The sequence below is a fragment of the Girardinichthys multiradiatus genome, chromosome X (assembly GCF_021462225.1).
Source record: "Girardinichthys multiradiatus isolate DD_20200921_A chromosome X, DD_fGirMul_XY1, whole genome shotgun sequence".
Taxonomy (NCBI): Eukaryota; Metazoa; Chordata; class Actinopteri; order Cyprinodontiformes; family Goodeidae; genus Girardinichthys; species Girardinichthys multiradiatus.
The window spans coordinates 13416474-13435336 of NC_061817.1; the positions used below are offsets into that span (position 1 = coordinate 13416474).

An 18863-nucleotide genomic window follows, 5' to 3' on the forward strand; every position below is an offset into this window, starting at 1 on the left:
TGGAATGTTTTTTATCTCAGAATCTAATCAGACCCGTCATAGTCAGCAATAGCTTAAAATAAAATCTTTAACTATTCATCCAAAGAACAGTCTTATGAGACAATATTGTTTTCATATTTCTGTTGGAATTTTGCTGATATTCCCAAGAGTTACTCTTACTTTTGTCTTCCTGTGGCTCTACAATAAAACACACAACAACAAAATGTCTCACATGTGCGAGCAGCATCACACATGGACATGAAATGTGACCAGTAGATTGTCTCCTCACAGCAGAGCTAAAAGCAGGCGTGTTGGGATTTAGAGTAAGCCGGACAAAATCTTTCCAGACTGATCTCTGACACTGTTTTCCAAGCGCCGTGAACCTCTTCCATGTTGTTGCATAAAGGTAGGGAGGGGCAGGATGGAGCCCAGGTGAAGCGATGGAAACAAGTGGAGGGAGGGGAGAGAAAGATGCTAGGTTGCTCGAGAAGTTTGGCTGACCTCTACCAGCGACCATGTGACTGGTAAGAAGAGGATGTGGGGATTAGAAATGGAGGTATAAAAGCACAATGCAGGCAAGGTACCTCCGAAAGTCGAGGAGAACAAAGAAGAAGCAGTGAACAGAGGCTTTGTGGGATACCTGCAACAACAGGTAGGAACTGACTTGACTGATGCAACTTTGTACCCTGCTTCAAACTATAACATTTTCTTGGCTATGAAAACCATTACAATGAATATATAGATGTAGATGTGGAAGGAAAAACACCATACAATTGGCAGATAGTTGAGAGGAGATGAGAATAAAGCTAAAATACAGAAAAGGCGATGTTCTGATGACACACGTTGAACTAATGGCAGAGAAGAAGCTGTAGGGGTTTTGGAATAGGGAAAATAATCTTTGCTGCTTGAAAAACCACTAAAGCTTGTTAAAGACATGACCAGAAAACTGAAAAGGGAGCTGTGCGTGGACTTTAAAAGGCTCATCGTAAAGCGGATTGACTTCAGGAGCAACAGTCAGAGAAGACAGATGGCTGAAAGTTTGTCCCCACAGCAGAGCTCAGCAAGAGGCTCCTTAACAAGATCTCTCCGGTATTCTGAAGGAACCTTATCCACGTGAATGCAGGTGGTGTTTCTGAGTTACATAACGAGCTGAAACGGGTGTTTTAAGCTTTGTGAAAGTGTCAGCAGTCAGATAAAGGGCAATAGGAAGTAAATCTGATGTTCTTTATAGTGAAAGAAACAAAATGGGAATTACCTTATAGTAGACTGACATCTTGATATATTTTGGCAGGTGCTGCCTTATATCAGACCTGACAAATAGTGAAAAATCTACAACAGCCAAAGTTGGAAAACCCAAACAGGTTAGGGTTTGACTTGAAGTCTGCTGCAGGTTGGAGGTTAACTTAAAGATGAACTAAAAAGTTTGGAGGTCAAGGATGAAGGCTGCTTTCTGTTTGCACGCTGAGTAGAACATATAGTCCTCCCAGGATTGTAGTTGGATTAGAGCTAATCTGGCAGGTTAGCCTAATCTATAAAATCTGCACTGATTAGCATTAAAAGCTTGATGGAAACAAGATTACTGCTGGGCACCACAAGGCAGAGGCTTAAAAAAACCCCTCTGTCTTTCTCAGAAACTTGACTGAAATGAACGCCAGTCCACCAGCAGGAAGTGCCCTGTCCCCCGGTGGGGGCGCAGGCCCCACCACTCCCAAGAAGGGCCCACCTAAATTCAAGCAGAGGCAAACTCGCACATTCAAAAGCAAGGCTCCCAAGCCAGGCCAGAAGGGGTAAAAATCTCTAAATTATTTGTATTTATTAAAATTTAAAAGAGCTTCACCAGAGCACAGAATCTGATGGCTTTCCTTTTTACCTCGGCAGCTTTGGAGACGACATCCCCGGCATGGAGGGTCTCGGCACTGACATCACAGTGGTGTGCCCATGGGAAGCCTTTGGCGACATGGAGCTCAGCGACTTGGCCAAATACGGCATCATCTAAGCCTCCTGCCTTCCTGCACCTTTCCTCTGTGTGATCCTCTCCACCTGGCCTTCTCTCCATCTCAGCTCGGCAGGCCGTCATAAGGCTGCCAGCCAACCCCCTAATGCCCTCTCGTCTGACTACCTCATGCTTTATTCCACTAAGTGGATATTATTATTTTTATATTATTAATATATGATACTGTTTACAGTATATGTACTTGAAATGAGAAGACGAGAACAAACCCACAAACCTTCTTCCGTCCCATCAGCCATGTAGAGTAGTTCTGCCTGTCTTCTCTCCTCCTTCGGCCTTCCCGCTCTCTCCCTGCCTCTCCATACCCAGGGCGACGGATGCAAGCCAAACGCTAGCTCAACACTAGCCCGTATTTGCTTCTAGCTAAAAAAATGTAAATAAATCTGCTCAGATTGAATCTTTTTACCTTCCTTTTGTACTTTCCTCCTCTTTTTTTTGCATTGTGTGTGTGGTGTGTGTGCATGTTTTTCTTCTGCTCCATGTGACTGAGGTTACCTTCAGCACCAAGGAGAGCGTGCAACATGCTGCAAGGGGTGAAAGCTACAATGCACTTTCACACGATCATGGAGGAGCACCTCCGCCTCCCTTTTTCCCTGTCGCTATCTGAACCCAGCTCCCTCTAAGAGAAAATAAGACATAAACTATGTTTATTTTTGTTTGAAAGCACAATACTACAGAAAATGTACTGTGAACTGGTGTGTACTGATAGCTGCCAGTAAAGTGTGTATTTTCAGCATCTGTGTCAGCCTCTGCTGTTTTTAAAGCTGGTGTAACAATCCAAATATGATTTTTCTTAGAATATAGCTCTGATACGCTGCTCAATATATTAAAAGATGAGGTAAGCATGTAGTTAATGGGATATGTAGATAGAGAGATATAGTGCTTTACAAAAGTATTCATAACCCTTGAACTTTTTCACATTTTGTCATGTTATAACCACAAACATCAGTGTATTTTATAAGGGATTTTTAAGAGTTACCACAGGCCTCGTAGGAGACACAGCATAAATATGTAGAAAAAGGTGCCCTGGTCAAATGAGACAGAAAATGTTTGGCCTACTAATTGTGGTGGAAAATTAACACTGCACGCCAAGCTGACAACGTCACCCACACTGATCGGAAGATGGATGAATGTGATATGGTGCAATACTAGAAGAAATCCTGTTGCAGGCTGCAAAAGACTTGAAGACAGATGTTTATGGATCTTCTCTGTCCAATCTAATGGATGATGAATTATTTTACAAGAAGATTGGGTATAGAGTTCAGTCTGTTAGTTTGCAAAAGTGGTAGACTCCCTGAAAGACTTACAGTTGTAGCTCTAGTATTGACTCAGGGTGGCACTTTATAAATACACTCCACACCTTTCTGATTTGTTGATGTAAAACATGCATGCTTTTTGTTCCACTTTGCAATTATGCTCTACTGTGTGTTGGTCCATTGCATGAAATCCCAGTGCACTGATCTGAAGTTTGTGATAGTAACATGACATAATGTAGAAAACATGAGGGAGTGGGAATGCTTTTGCAAGCCACTGTAATTCCAAAGATAAAGAGAAGTCTGGGAATGATTTATAACAATTTAAAGACTATCAAAAAATGATTATCATCCTTCCAATTTCTTTACTAATTTAAGCCTTGATTTTTAATAATATTAAATAAAATTAGGGTTTTTATGCACTACATTACAGGCTAACGGAAACCCAGGACTGGTCTGAATTGGGGATAGTTATGGAAACATGTAAACCAGTTTAGCAGAGCAAGACTTTTATTCTGAAGGTCTTCTGTAGGTTTATTTTGAAGGCCCAACAGAATTCATTTTTAAGCTCTGTTTTAGGTCCATGAGCAATTTGAAACCCACTCATATAATAAGGAAACTCAAAATAAAAGTCAGACTTTTATTTTGAAAAGTAATACACTTAGTAACATGTATCCAATTTTTGTAATAATAAACCTATGAGGAAAAAATTAGGCTTTTGTTATGAAGACAATCTATAAACTTTATTTCAAAAGTTCACATATGTACATCTTGATTTTACTATCAGATACATATAACCTGAATAAATAAAAAATGCAGACTTTAAATGAGCTATCCAAACCAACCTAGCCCTGTGTGAAAAAATAACTGTCTACTTGTGAAATCATCACTTAACTGTGGTAAACCATAATTAACAAAAAAACATCTTGATTCCCAAGAGTTTTATTAAACTATTCTGTTAACTAACAATTCAATTCAGTTTTATTTATAAGCGCCAGTTCACAACACGTCGTCTCAAGGCATTTCACAAAGTCAGTTCAATTGAATCATACAAATTTCAAGTCAGGTACATACATTCCAATTAATCCTAACTACCAAACAGTGCAGTCTGATACAGTTTATTATTCAAACTGGTTAAAAGGTTTTCTATCTAAGGAAACCTAGCAGATTGCATTGAGTCAGTGACTTGCAGCATTCACGGCTCCTGGATGAGCATGTAGAGACAGTGGACAGTCACTGGCATTGACTTTGCAGCAATCCTTCATACTGAGCATGCATGTAGCGACAGTGGAGAGGAAAACTCCCTTTTTTTAAAAGATATTTTTTCGGCACAAGAGGCCTTTATATTTCATTTTTTGAAAGTAGGTTGATAGGAAAGAGAGGCAGAGAGAGGGGAAGACATTAGGCAAAGGTCACCGGGTCCAGGACTCAAACCCAGACAGCCACATCAAGGACTATAGCCTCTATATACAGGTCCTTCTCAAAATATTAGCATATTGTGATAAAGTTCATTATTTTCCATAATGTCATGATGAAAATGTAACATTCATATATTTTAGATTCATTGCACACTAACTGAAATATTTCAGGTCTTTTATTGTCTTAATACGGATGATTTTGGCATACAGCTCATGAAAACCCAAAATACCTATCTCACAAAATTAGCATATTTCATCCGACCAATAAAAGAAAAGTGTTTTTAATACAAAAAACGTCAACCTTCAAATAATCATGTACAGTTATGCACTCAATACTTGGTCGGGAATCCTTTGGCAGAAATGACTGCTTCAATGCGGCGTGGCATGGAGGCAATCAGCCTGTGGCACTGCTGAGGTCTTATGGAGGCCCAGGATGCTTCGATAGCGGCCTTTAGCTCATCCAGAGTGTTGGGTCTTGAGTCTCTCAACGTTCTCTTCACAATATCCCACAGATTCTCTATGGGGTTCAGGTCAGGAGAGTTGGCAGGCCAATTGAGCACAGTGATACCATGGTCAGTAAACCATTTACCAGTGGTTTTGGCACTGTGAGCAGGTGCCAGGTTGTGCTGAAAAATGAAATCTTCATCTCCATAAAGCTTTTCAGCAGATGGAAGCATGAAGTGCTCCAAAATCTCCTGATAGCTAGCTGCATTGACCCTGCCCTTGATAAAACACAGTGGACCAACACCAGCAGCTGACACGGCACCCAGACCATCACTGACTGTGGGTACTTGACACTGGACTTCTGGCATTTTGGCATTTCCTTCTCCCCAGTCTTCCTCCAGACTCTGGCACCTTAATTTCCGAATGACATGCAGAATTTGCTTTCATCCGAAAAAGTACTTTGGACCACTGAGCAACAGTCCAGTGCTGCTTCTCTGTAGCCCAGGTCAGGCGCTTCTGCCGCTGTTTCTGGTTCAAAAGTGGCTTGACCTGGGGAATGCGGCACCTGTAGCCCATTTCCTGCACACGCCTGTGCACGGTGGCTCTGGATGTTTCTACTCCAGACTCAGTCCACTGCTTCCGCAGGTCCCCCAAGGTCTGGAATCGGCCCTTCTCCACAATCTTCCTCAGGGTCTGGTCACCTCTTCTCGTTGTGCAGCGTTTTCTGCCACATTTTTTCCTTCCCACAGACTTCCCACTGAGGTGCCTTGATACAGCACTCTGGGAACAGCCTATTCGTTCAGAAATATCTTTCTGTGTCTTACCCTCTTGCTTGAGGGTGTCAATAGTGGCCTTCTGGACAGCAGTCAGGTCGGCAGTCTTACCCATGATTGGGGTTTTGAGTGATGAACCAGGCTGGGAGTTTTAAAGGCCTCAGGAATCTTTTGCAGGTGTTTAGAGTTAACTCGTTGATTCAGATGATTAGGTTCATAGCTCGTTTAGAGACCCTTTTAATGATATGCTAATTTTGTGAGATAGGAATTTTGGGTTTTCATGAGCTGTATGCTAAAATCATCCGTATTAAGACAATAAAAGACCTGAAATATTTCAGTTAGTGTGCAATGAATCTAAAATATATGAATGTTAAATTTTCATCATGACATTATGGAAAATAATTAACTTTATCACAATATGATAATATTTTGAGAAGGACCTGTATACTGCTCAAAAAAAATAAAGGGAACACTCAAATAACACATCCTAGATCTGAATGAATAAAATATTCTCATTGAATACTTTGTTCTGTACAAAGTTGAATGTGCTGACAACAAAATCACACAAAAATCCTCAATGGAAATCAAATTTATTAACCAATAGAGGCCTGGATTTGGAGTCACACACAAAATTAAAGTGGAAAAAAACACTACAGGCTGATCCAACTTTGATGTAATGTCCTTAAAACAAGTCAAAATGAGGCTCAGTATTGTGTGTGGCCTCCATGTACCTGTATGACCTCCCTACAACACCTGGGCATGCTCCTGATGAGACGGTGGATGGTCTCCTGAGGAATCTCCTCCCAGACCTGGACTAAAGCATCCGCCAACTCCTGGACAGTCTGTGGTGCAACGTGACGTTGGTGGGTGGAGCGAGACACGATGTCCCAGATGTGCTCAATTGGATTCAGGTCTGGGGAACGGGCGGGCCAGTCCATAGCTTCAATGTCTTCATCTTACAGGAACTGCTGACACACTCCAGCCACATGAGGTCTAGCATTGTCCTGCATTAGGAGGAACCCAGGGCCAACTGGACCAGCATTTGGTCTCACAAGGGGTCTAAGGATCTCATCTCAGTACCTAATGGCAGTCAGGCTACCTCTGGCGAGCACATGGAAAGAAATGCCACCCCACACCATTACTGACCCACTACCAAACCGGTCATACTGAAGGATGTTTCAGGCAGCAGATCACTCTCCACGGTGTCTCCAGACTCTGTCATGTCTGTTACATGTGCTCAGTGTGAACCTGCTTTCATCTGTGAAGAGCACAGGGCGCCAGTGGCGAATTTGCCAATCCTGGTGTTCTCTGGCAAATGCCAAGCGTTCTGCACGGTGTTGGGCTGTGACCACAACCCCTATTCGTGGACGTCGGGCCCTCATACCATCCTCATGGAGTCGGTTTCTAACCGTTTGTGCAGACACATTCACATTTGTGGCCTGCTGGAGGTCATCTTGCAGGGCTCTGGCAGTGCTCCTCCTGTTCCTCCTTGCACAAAGGTGGAGGTAGTGGTCCTGCTGCTGGGTTGTTGTCCTACGGCCTCCTCCACGTCTCCTGGTGTACTGGCCTGTCTCCTGGTAGCGCCTCCAGGCTCTGGACACTACGCTGACAGACACAGCAAACCTTCTTGCTACAGCTCGCATTGATGTGCCATCCTGGATGAGCTGCACTACCTGAGCCACTTGTGTGGGTTGTAGAGTCCGTCTCATGCTACCACGAGTGTGAAAGCACCACCAACATTCAAAAGTGACCAAAACATCAGCCAGAAAGCATCGGTACTGAGAAGTGGTCTGTGGTCCCCACCTGCAGAACCACTCCTTTATTGAGTGTGTTTTGATAATCGTCAAAGATTTCCACCCTGTTGTCTATTCCATTTGTACAACATCATGTGAAATTGATTGTCAATCAGTGCTGCTTCCTAAGTGGACAGTTTGATTTCACAGACGTTTGATTTACTTGGAGTTATATTGTGTTGTTTAAGTGTTCCCTTTATTTTTTTCTGTAATACAGATGATACACTTGATAAATGTGGAAAACAAGGTAAAGGTGACATGTTTTAAAAGGTGTGCATCCCAATAAATCTTATACATTATTCTGGCAGTCTAAATTGTTGAAATCTTTTGATTTAGTTGATTTTTATACAACTTCTATATAAAGCCAATAAAAATATATTACCTACTGACATCCAAAAGCTCTTTACACAGAGTGAAGGGGCTTATTATCTGAGGGGCTGTGGTAACTTTAAGATCCAAGTGGTGAAAACTACTAGGAAACGTTTGTGTGTTTCTGTTCCAACTTTGGAACCATTTGGGATCACAGCTCAAGCAATGTCAAAGATATAAAGAAAAGGTTTGGTCACAATACACGGTTATTGGCAGGGAGGTCTGACTGGACCTGTAATGCGCATTTGCATATTGTGGTTATCATAATTATATACTGAATATGCTGATTCTTTTCTATATGTATATTGTCATTGATGTAATATGCTGTGAAGATTTAGTTACTAAGCTGTTAATGGCAGCAATAGTGTAATTTCTTAAGAAATGGGAATGGGGGGTGGGACTAAATACGTTTTTCTTTATCCCACTCCTTTTAAGTCATTCTTAGTATTATTATTATTATTGTATTCTGTAGTACACTATACTTATTTATTTTTTTATTATATGTGTTTTCCTACTGGCTTGGAATAAACCTTTAAATAACAAAAATAAAATTTAAATAAAATAATCTGGCATAAAACTGAAAGCATTTCACAAAACATAAAATTATACCAACAGTCAAATATGGTGGTGGTAGTGTGATGGTTTGAGGTTACTCTGCTTCTTCAGTACCTGGTTGACTTGTCGTATTTGATGGAAACATGACCTTAGCTATCTAATGAAAAATCTTGAGGGAGAATGCCAGGCCATCCTTTTGTGACCTAAAGATGTGGCACACTTAGGTTTTATAGCAGGACAATCATCCAAAACACACCAGCAGGTCCACCAGCCAGATGCCACGAAAACAACACATTGAAGGTTTTGGAGTGGCCTAGTGAAAGTCTGGACTTAAAACCCTCTGAAATGCTGTAGCATGGCCAGTGTGGCTGAATGAACAGAACTTAGCACAAAAATGTGCCAGAATTCCCTCACATTGACCGATTATCAGGTGTTGCAAATGCTTGATGGCAACTTCATTTCACATAGGCTCAAGTTGGTTTGAATTCCTCAGGTCTTCTTTGTCTGATATTAAAATCTGTTTGATTATCTGAAACATTTAAGTGTGACAAAAAGCAAAACAGAAGAAATCTGTAAGTGGTTTAATAAATTTCCATGGCCCTGCCTGCATTTTCTGCATGGTATAAACATGAAATCCTGCGTGGTGTATCCCCCACACTGAAGATGAAAGGGACCATCCAGGAAGCTCTCAGCCATCAGTTTTAAAATTAGTGACTTCTTGTTGGTGCATTAGTGTATATAGCATGATGAAGTAAACCTCTGTGAAAGCATAAATTATTCTCAATGACATTGAGATTTGGAGTGTATAGTATTATCTGTGAACAGCTCATTTAGAGAACATACGCTCCATCTCACCACATCCTTCTGCTGCTCTGAAGTGAAATCACTGAACAGGCTGTTATGTACAAATGAACAAAATGACAGTCTTTGATCATAATTACCTGTTAGAGTGCATGTTGCCCTGTAGAAAGTAATAATTACAGTCCATACACAGTGGTCATGAGCAGGTGGACATAGTCAGCAGCACCTCTATTGTGTGCTGTAGCATTTAAAGCCAGCTCAGTTTAGAAAGTGACCCTGGACAGATCCTAGGTTTTAGGGCTAACCCTCTGAATGTCCTCATATTGATATTTCCATCAACCAGCAGACGCTTCCCAGCATGTCTAACTGCTTTTCTGGCATTAAAGAGTGTCATCAGACTGAGTTTAACACACCCAAAATGAATGATCACTGTACTTGTACAGGCATGAGTTGAAGTGTTTTGTAAGGACTTGTAAGAGACAACAGTCAAAAGGTATTCTCTAGTCACTGCAACTCTTCCTGAGGCAAACTAACTGATTTCTAATGTTATCCTGATCAACCAGTAACTCAGGCAACGGCTGCTCCCACTCTGTATTTCGGTGACACCGGGATGAGTCAGTTGGACTCACCTTAAGGTTGTTCCTCAAAACTCTGTAATTTTCACCCCTCCTGAGCCTGTGTTTACACACTCGTTCCAAACTCTCTGGTTAATCCAGATTGAGTGCCAGCACCATCAGCAAATGGGATGCAAATTCTGATGGGAAACAGGATTCAGACCTATGGAGGTGTGACTCTGTCGCCATCACCGCTTCCAGGTATATGGGCACACCTCAACTCTGAGGGAGGGACCCAACTGGAACAGGGGAGAAAGGAGGGGAGGGAAAGGAAGAAGCACGTCTCTGGCTACTGGTTTCTGTTTTCTGTTGCTGTGAAGGGAAAACAATCCATTTTCAGATGGCGAGTGTATGACCTCACCACCTTTGTTTTACACTGAGTTGGCAGAGATATGAGCACACAGGCAGGATAAGAGCTGCATGGCTGCACACTGAGGAAATTCAACACCAAAGTGCTCAAAGTTACTTCTGGAAGGACGAAAGAGTAAGTTCCTTTTTATTATAAATCTGTTCAGACATAAACAGCAATATTTTCCTAAGATTTTAATAGAAACAGTTTAGGAGAGCTTTAGGAGATGAAAGCACGGATCCAGCTTGGCTCACTCTGTGAACGTGTTGGTATTTTCTGCACACTAACGCATGCTTAAACTCTGGGCTGCTTAGCCTCAACACCTCAAAAATCCCATCTAGTCAGTTCAAAACCTGCCGTTCAGGTTTTGAACTGCGATCAGAAATCAGGAGACATAAATAATATTTCTTGTCTCTTTCTTTCACAAGAGTAGAGAAATAAAGCTAAACTTCAGATTTGTAAAACAAATCTGTCATTTTGAATCTCTGACCTGGAAACAAAGGCTCCACTTTAGGCTGACGGAAGTGATACTTGCATATCAGAACTGCTTATCTCTGAGCTCCAGCCTGATATGCACAGAATATAAACCCCATGTGTGACTGATCCAATCAAATCAAATTTGATAGGTCAGCAATAAAATCTTAAAGTTGACCTTACAAAGAGTAAATGGCAAAGGATGAGAGGCAAGTGCTGCATTTTACACCAACTGAAATAAAAATTAGGAGACCTGAGTGATACCAACATCAAAAGAATCACAATTATCAAGTTGGGAAGCAAGATAAAACATGTTTTTGATAAACGTTTGATAAACACCTCAGCTGAAGATAACAGTTTTTACCACGGAACTGACTTTTTTACTGTCTAATATCACACACAGATTTTTGATGTGCAATTTCACAAAAATGTCCCATCTAACCAGATCCAAAGTAAATGTTTTGCAAGTACCACTAGGACCAAAGATGATTATATCTGGTTTATTCCGATAGGCACTGAGGACGTTCAGTGCTTGCAGGACTTGATTTCATCAAGATAAGAACACAGTGGCAAAGAAAAGTGAGTTGTAACAGTTTAATTGTGTGTAGATCTGGGTATCTTTGTAGATATGAAAAGAAATGTAAATGGTGAAATATAGCTGAGGGGAAACATGTGTAGGGAGAATGCTATGGGTCTGAGAATGGAGCTATGAGGTACTCCAGAAGAAAAGAGCACCTAGGATGAGACACTCTCACCCAACTTCTATCAGATAAATAAAATATGTGCAGAACTTTTAATGCAGACTTAATGATCCAGACAGGAGAACCAAATATTGTGATCCACTGTGTGAAAAGAACGTGTGTGGCATAAAGGAATAAGAACAGCAAAAGCTACAGAATCTGTTGTCATAAAAACATGATTAAGAACCTTTTTACTGTGCTGTACTTTGAGGATCTGTTGGGAGCTTCATTTTCTGTTCTGCCTCAGCCATTGCTCCGTACTTTATTTATTGGTGTATTTTTCTGCACCTTTTGTTCTGACTCACTCACCATTCTGCTTTGTTCTGGCATGTTTGCACACTCCCTGTTCCTGCACTTTGACTGAGAAACGTCTTTTGCTTCTTTTATGCTGTTATGTCATGTTAGCCTTTTGGTATCAGACTCCATAGTCAAATGTGCTCTTTTTTACAGGAACAAGGAAGGAGAGTTTATCAAGCAAGGCTGAACTCTTGTGTGGATTAAAGTCATTATGGCTTTTTCATATAAGAAGCACACATCTATCTTCGCCCTCTTCTTCCTCCTTTATGCCCCTCTCACCTGCTTATGCCAGTCCCAAAACAACACCACGATAAGCCCCACAAACAGCGCCCCAACCTCTCCCTCAAACATTTCTTCCCTGAACGGTGTGCGAGGCTGTGGAACTGATCTGAATCCAGTATACCGGTACCTATGTGACCGCCGGGCAGCATGGGGGATAGTTATGGAGACCTTGGCCACTGCAGGCTTCCTGTTAAGTATAGGTCTTCTTTTAGGCATGCTACTCTGGGCTCTATGCACCTGTGTCTCTTCTCGGCACCGCCTCAGCACCACCATTGGGAGTAGAGTCTTCTCCATGTCCCTGTTCCTGCTGGCCACAGCCGGCATCTTCGCCATCACCTTCTCCTTTATCATCCGCCTCAGCCCCCAGACCTGCCCCACTAGGATCTTCCTCTTCGGGGTGATGTTCGCCCTGGCCTTCTCCTGCCTGCTGGCTCGGTGCCTCGCAATGCTGGGCTTTACAGCTGCCCAAGGCTGGGGGGAACCAGGTGTGGCACTGGGCCTCTTCGCCGTGCAGGTTATCATCTCTACAGAGTGGCTCATCATTGTCCTGGTCCGGGACAAGAAACCTTGCGAGTACAGCCAGGAGGAGTTTGCCATGCTGCAGATATTTGTGCTGTGCCTCTTACTGATCAGCCTAATCCTGTCTCTGCATATCCTGTGCCGCTCCTTCATGTACAGTTACAACTACACCGGCCCCACCAACCAGTTGTGGAGGGCTCAGGCCTTGATGCTCTGCTTGACTCTGCTGCTCTCCGCCTGCATCTGGGTGGTGTGGATTGCCATGCTCACCAGGGGAAATCTGGAGGTGGGCCGCCGACCAGTCTGGGACGACCCAGTACTGTGCATCGCCTTGGTTGCAAATGGCTGGGTGTTACTTGTGGGGCATGGTCTGTCCCAGGTTGCCTTCTTCTGCAGGGGGGAGGCCACAGCCCAGGAAGTTCCTATAAGCTTTGCATCCTGGACCAGCCCCGGTGCCGACATTCCCGGACTGGGAAGCCAAAAGGAAGGAAAGGAAAACGGAAGCTTTGAGAATGATGGCGAGAACAGGAGAGGTGAGATGGAAACATGCTCTCAATCCACTCAGCAATTATTTATGTTAACATTGTATGAAAACAAAAGCCATTATATTTCATAGATTTGGAGGATGTTTAGAGTCCTGCACATCAAGTGTGATGAAAAGATTTGTACTGAAAACAAATTTGTTTTTGCCTCATTACAGGTCAGAATTGCAGCACATTTGTATTTTTTAATAACCAATTAAATATGAATTAAATATTGCTGATAAGATGAATTACCTTCATAGATAGAAACTTAAAACTCAAATATTTCTTTATTCTTAACAATACTGCTGATGTCAATGAAACCTTGACATCAAACAGTTTACTTGAAGAGCCACATTCAAGTCATACTTGCACAAGAAAAGCAGGATTTATTTTTTTTGCTGTATTGGTGTGAAATGGAAGTAAAGAGGAGTTAAAAATATAGTACCCCCCAAAAAAGGTTGAATTATATATTTTTTACTTATTTTAGACCAATCAACAATCTCATTTACAGGGCCCCGCAAAAGTATTCACACCCCTAGACTTTGTCCTGTTGCAACAACCAACTTCTGTGTATTTTCTTGGGATTTTATGTGACAAATACAAAATATCACATTAATGTAAAATGGAATATGATACATAATTGTTTGAAAATCTCAGAATTATGGTTGTGTATTTGGTCCACTTTACTTTGATACCCTGAAAATAATATCCAGAGCAGTAAATGCAAACAGATCAAGGAGACCATTATTCATATGAAAATTAAGTGTTGGAAATGGGGAAAGTTCAAAATGATCAAATAAACCAACTGAACTGAAGCAAATACAGAGGCTCCAAAGCTGTGGTCCTACAAGTTGAAGATTTGCAAAATAGTTGCCTTGTAATATGATTGCCTGGTTTTATATGTCTCTCAAGCTGCGTACAGCGACTACACAGACCAAGTTACAGAAAAATGTAAAAGCTAATTCCTTGTTGGGTTCCTATGTAAACTGGTTTTGAACCCAATTATTAATATTTATGTTTTCCGACAATGTTTATTAGCCAGATATTTGTCAGTTTCAAATTACTGCAGCTCATACACACTAAACTCAGAGACTAAAATAAACTATTATGAAAATAGTTAGCACACAACCCAACTACGCCTATTTTCTGTTATACGCCCAGTAAGACAGGGATTGCCTAACTGTCCTTCATGTGTTGGATATTTCCCTTTTCCCACACACCTCATTTAAATGAATGGGTCATTAACAGGCTTCTGTGGAAATCAATGTCACACTCAGGAGGTAATGCATACATTTGAATCAGCATTGAACCCGAGACTCATCTAAAACATGTAGAACACCGGCCCCTGAGGACCGACATTGCTCACAGCTGCTGTAAAGCCAGGGCCGGATGTGAGACGAAGTGGGCAGTAGATTAAAAGTTCGGGTCACTTTGCATCAAGGTTGTTAGGACTTGTTAACTTGTTTTTCTCAAGATCTTTGTGTTTTGGCCTTTGGAGGCCCACCCACTGTAGCATATGTCAGTGTAGTAACCACGCCCAGGTCAAACTTCTGACAGAGAAGACCTGCAAGAAATATTTGTAGTTTTGTACAGCCCTGTAGAGGGTCCTCATAAACAAGTCTTCATCCAAATGTTCAGTTACTCTGCCAGGTGTGGTGATGTAACCCAATCACTGAAATACACCAAAAACAAATTACGATAGGTTAGAGGTCATGCTATGACATCATCAGTTGAGTAGTTGCACAAAAATCCAACAAATCAAAATATCTCCCCCTACTATGGGGTTAAAGATCTTCCGGGGAAACATATAAAATGCACAGATTAGAAAACATAATTCATTAATAAAATGTAATCAAAATATTCTGGGCCTTAGGATACTGCCATGGTAACCCCCTGCTAAAACCTGGCTCTGTGTAAAGCAATAATAATAGTGTTATGGTCGTTTATTCTCTACAATCAGCATTAAAAACTGCTGATTAGAGCTATTTACTGGTTTTTATAAACTTTGGGAATCTTTTCCATAGAGTTATGGTCAAAATTATTCGTAGTCCTGATTTAAAGGTGTTTTCATACCAAATGATTTTGGTATTTTCCAAAAGATAAGACAAGAAACATCATTTCAGAAAACACTTTTTTTCACCAAAAATTATGTCATAAACCATTTATATTCTTCTCAATATTCAAAGGAACAATCTTTATTGGCATCCCAGCAATCAAATCCTTTTTGGTGTTTCCTCTGGTATTTTTATGTATTATTTTTGGTGATGAGCTCAAGATTTTTGACACTGGAAGACCTCCTTGCCATCACCTTAACTTTTTGCTCCCTCAGGAGATCTTCTATCAGATTACATCAAAACTCTGGTTCCCCAGACTCCTGGTCACTCCAAAAAAAATGGTATTACTTCCAGTGAGAAGAAACATGTTGGTAATATTAAAAGATTACTTTAAAACTAAATCTGATAGGGGTATGAATAATTATGGACTTAACTATACCCAGTTTCTTTGTTAAAGCTCAACCAGATCTGGTAAAATACCTAAGAAAATAGCAATTTTCAGTCTTTCCATAGTTTTCTAGATTTTGAGAATCCTGTTCCTGCACTGGACAATTGTTGTAAACATTATCCTTCCATTTATGGCATGAGGATTTTAACAATATATTATGAAGAGCGCAGCGACAGTGGCGCAGGGGTTAAGCTGCATGTCCTCCCCTCTTTCCACCCTATTTCCTGTCTACTCACATGAAAATTAAATGCCACTACTGCCTAAAAAAATTATATAATCTGAAAATCTCATAAATGTCATACAAAACATCAAATAGCTACTGTATTTTGTACTGGGAAATGTTAAATCTGGGTGCATCATAAGGTGCATTTTCCTTGAGTGAATAATTTTTTCATAACAAAACTGGAAGAAACAGAGCAAAAGTTGAGTCTGGGCAGATGAATGCGTCAGTGCAGGATGAGCTCTGCCATCATTCAGCTCAGGTCTCACTGTGTCTGTTCATGATGAACTGCAAATACTGACCTGATTATTCCCAAACTCCATCATGTCTCCCCTTAGGCAGGAGAGCGGAACCAACGTTGCAATCCCCCTACGAGTCTGGCTTCTCCATGACGGTGAGTGTTAAAAAACATTCTCCATAGTTCCACCCTGAGATCTTCTTCTGCTGCAGATTATTACAACAGCTCAGAAACGTAATAAACTTAATGAAAACACTGCTTACCCTGAGCATCACTGTGTCTTTCAGGAGATCGACCCCAACAAAGATTACACCATTCCTCGCCCCAAGACAACCAACTACAATCAACCCTATGATGAATATTATGGACAAGAATAAAATTACAGAATAGCTCAGAAATGCACACAAAGTAAATCAGCTGCAAAGCCAAAGGTCATGGACATTTACACGTGCAAATGTAAATATTTTTGGTGTTATGCTTAGTAAGATGTAAACTTCCTCTGCTTCTGTAGGTGAAATAGGAATCAGACGTTTGATACACTGAGACCGAGTGGAAAACACTCAGAGGAAGTGAGTCTACGTCATGATGTGTCTGTGTGTGCGTGCACATTCTGTTCTGATCAGAGATGTATATATCAGCCCTGAGGTGATAAAGGAGGCATGAAACTGTCTCTGTGGAGGTGTCAAACCACAGAGGAGAGCAGGGGGCGTCTAGGAGGAGCAGAGAAAGGCCAACAAATGAGATGAAACATGAGGTGGGATCTGAAAGGCAGGATGAGATGAGATGAGATAGGAGGAGGACAGAACGGGAGATGTGTCAGGACTGAGGGACGGCCTGTGCTGTCATTGTTTTACATCCTCTCATTGAGATTCACAGTTTAGGGGTTCTGTTGTTGTTCTTGCAAGGCGTAAATTAAGACTACATGGAAAGATGGATAATAAGAAGCATTTTTAACACGTAAGATATTTAGTCAATAAAACGTTCTTGTGCATACACACTGTTTCTTGCAACGTGATCTATGCATACATGTGCAACTCAATTAGAATATCATAAAAAGTTTAGGCAATTCTGTTCAACAAGTGAAACCCAAAATTCTATTTCTCTAGATATAAATCAATAAAAAAGAGCTTTTAAAATGCAGAAATGGTATAACAATTGTAGGGAAAAGTCCATAGTTGCAGACAGTCACTGACACTCTCCACAAGTAAGGTAAGCCTCAAAAAGTCATTGCCAATGAAGATGGTTGTTCACAGTATCCAAGCAAATTAGAAGAACGTTTAGTTAAAAGAAAATATTGCGGCAAAAAAAGGTGTACAGGTGGCAGCAAAATCTACATTCTTGAGCAGATTGTGAAACACAGCAGACACAACATTTGAGAGTCTGGGGATATTAACAAGGGATGGACTGCAGCTGGAGTCAGTGGTTCAGGAGAGGACACATACATTCCTTGATACAGACATTCCTTGTGTTAAGCAATTCCTAATCTAGACTCTTTAACTGGGCTAAGGAGAAATGGGATTGGACTGCTGCTCAGTAATCCAAAATCTTCTTTTCAGAACAAAGTATATTTTGCATTTTATTTTGAAATCAAGATTCCGGGATTTAGTGGAACAATATAGAGGATCAGAATCTAAGCTGCCAGTGTAAAATCCTGTCAGTGACGACTTGGGGACCCATGTCATCTGCTGGTGTTGGTCCACTGTGTTTATCAAGTCCAAAGTCAGGGGCAGCCATCTACCACCAAATCCTAGAGAACTCATCCCTCCCTCTGCTGACAAACGTTATGGAGATGCTGATTTCATTTTCCAGCAGGACTTGGCACCTGCCGGATATACCAAAAACTGCATCAATGACCATGTTATCACTGGGCATGATTGGCCAGAAAAGTAGTCTGACCTAAATCCCAGTGAATCTACGAAATACTGTGTTGTCAAGAAGACACCAGAGCCAACAATGCAGACGAGCTGAGGGAGCCAGACCTTCCTGAACACCTCAGCATAGTCTGATCGCCTCCATGCCATTCTGCACTGATGCAGTAATTCATGCAAAAGGAGGGCCTGCGAAGTATTGTATAGTTACTGTACAATACCTTCTAGTGGGCCAACACGTCAGTATTAAAATTTGGTCTTATGTAACATTTGAATTTTCTGAGAAACGTTTTGCTTTTTTATTAACTGTAAACCATAATTATCAACAGCAAAAGAAACAAATGCTTGAAATAAATCAGTGTGTAATGAAGCAATGAGCTTCACTTCTTGAATTGACCCACTGAAACAAACTGTCCTCTTGATATTCAAATTTATGCATCACTCATCAGTAACTCTCAAACATCAGTAGCTGCTGCAATAAGGGGACTTATCTACACACTGAACTGTGTGAAAGTGTCACAGTTTAACCACCAGAGGGAGACATAAGGGCAATTCAAATGACGACGAGACCAATAATGGGCATAGGCCATTACAGTGCAGTTATTACATTGAGATATGAAATACTATCATAGAGTCCGACTAAAGCAATATACAGGGTTATTTAAATGAGGTAATTGTATTTTCTACTCCACTGAGAAGTGTAGTGATTCACTATCCACAAAGCTCCTAACCTCAATCCCTCCTTTTCTTTATCAGACACTTTTCAATCTATTCTTCCAATTACCCCAACTTCAATTACTCAGAAAGCACGTGCCATCAAATTGGCAATTGCCCTCTCGT

The 18863-nt window shown here is 41.2% G+C and overlaps 2 protein-coding genes across 2 annotated transcripts; both read left to right on the forward strand.

Moving 5' to 3' along the window:
• The first annotated feature begins 483 nt into the window (after positions 1-483).
• Positions 484-2724, forward strand: LOC124862531 (retinal cone rhodopsin-sensitive cGMP 3',5'-cyclic phosphodiesterase subunit gamma-like). The gene is made up of 3 exons (XM_047356506.1): positions 484-631; positions 1611-1766; positions 1858-2724. The coding sequence occupies exons 2-3, from the start codon at positions 1624-1626 to the stop codon at positions 1973-1975; spliced, it is 261 nt and encodes an 86-aa protein (XP_047212462.1). The 5' UTR covers positions 484-631; positions 1611-1623; the 3' UTR covers positions 1976-2724.
• Positions 2725-10147: 7423 nt separating this feature from the next.
• On the forward strand, positions 10148-17150 carry LOC124862505 (retinoic acid-induced protein 3-like). Its single transcript, XM_047356460.1, has 4 exons — positions 10148-10494; positions 12024-13204; positions 16256-16311; positions 16443-17150. Exons 2-4 carry the CDS (start codon positions 12082-12084, stop codon positions 16530-16532), a joined length of 1269 nt encoding a protein of 422 aa, XP_047212416.1. The 5' UTR covers positions 10148-10494; positions 12024-12081; the 3' UTR covers positions 16533-17150.
• The last annotated feature ends 1713 nt before the right edge of the window (positions 17151-18863 follow it).

Coding starts and splice junctions, on each gene's coding strand:
- LOC124862505 (XM_047356460.1), top strand. CDS start 12,082: ATGGCTTTTTCATATAAGAAGCACACATCTATCTTCGCCCTCTTCTTC. Junction 13,205..16,255: donor TGATGGCGAGAACAGGAGAG/GTGAGATGGAAA, acceptor GTCTCCCCTTAG/GCAGGAGAGCGGAACCAACG. Junction 16,312..16,442: donor AGTCTGGCTTCTCCATGACG/GTGAGTGTTAAA, acceptor TGTGTCTTTCAG/GAGATCGACCCCAACAAAGA.
- LOC124862531 (XM_047356506.1), top strand. CDS start 1,624: ATGAACGCCAGTCCACCAGCAGGAAGTGCCCTGTCCCCCGGTGGGGGC. Junction 1,767..1,857: donor CCCAAGCCAGGCCAGAAGGG/GTAAAAATCTCT, acceptor TTACCTCGGCAG/CTTTGGAGACGACATCCCCG.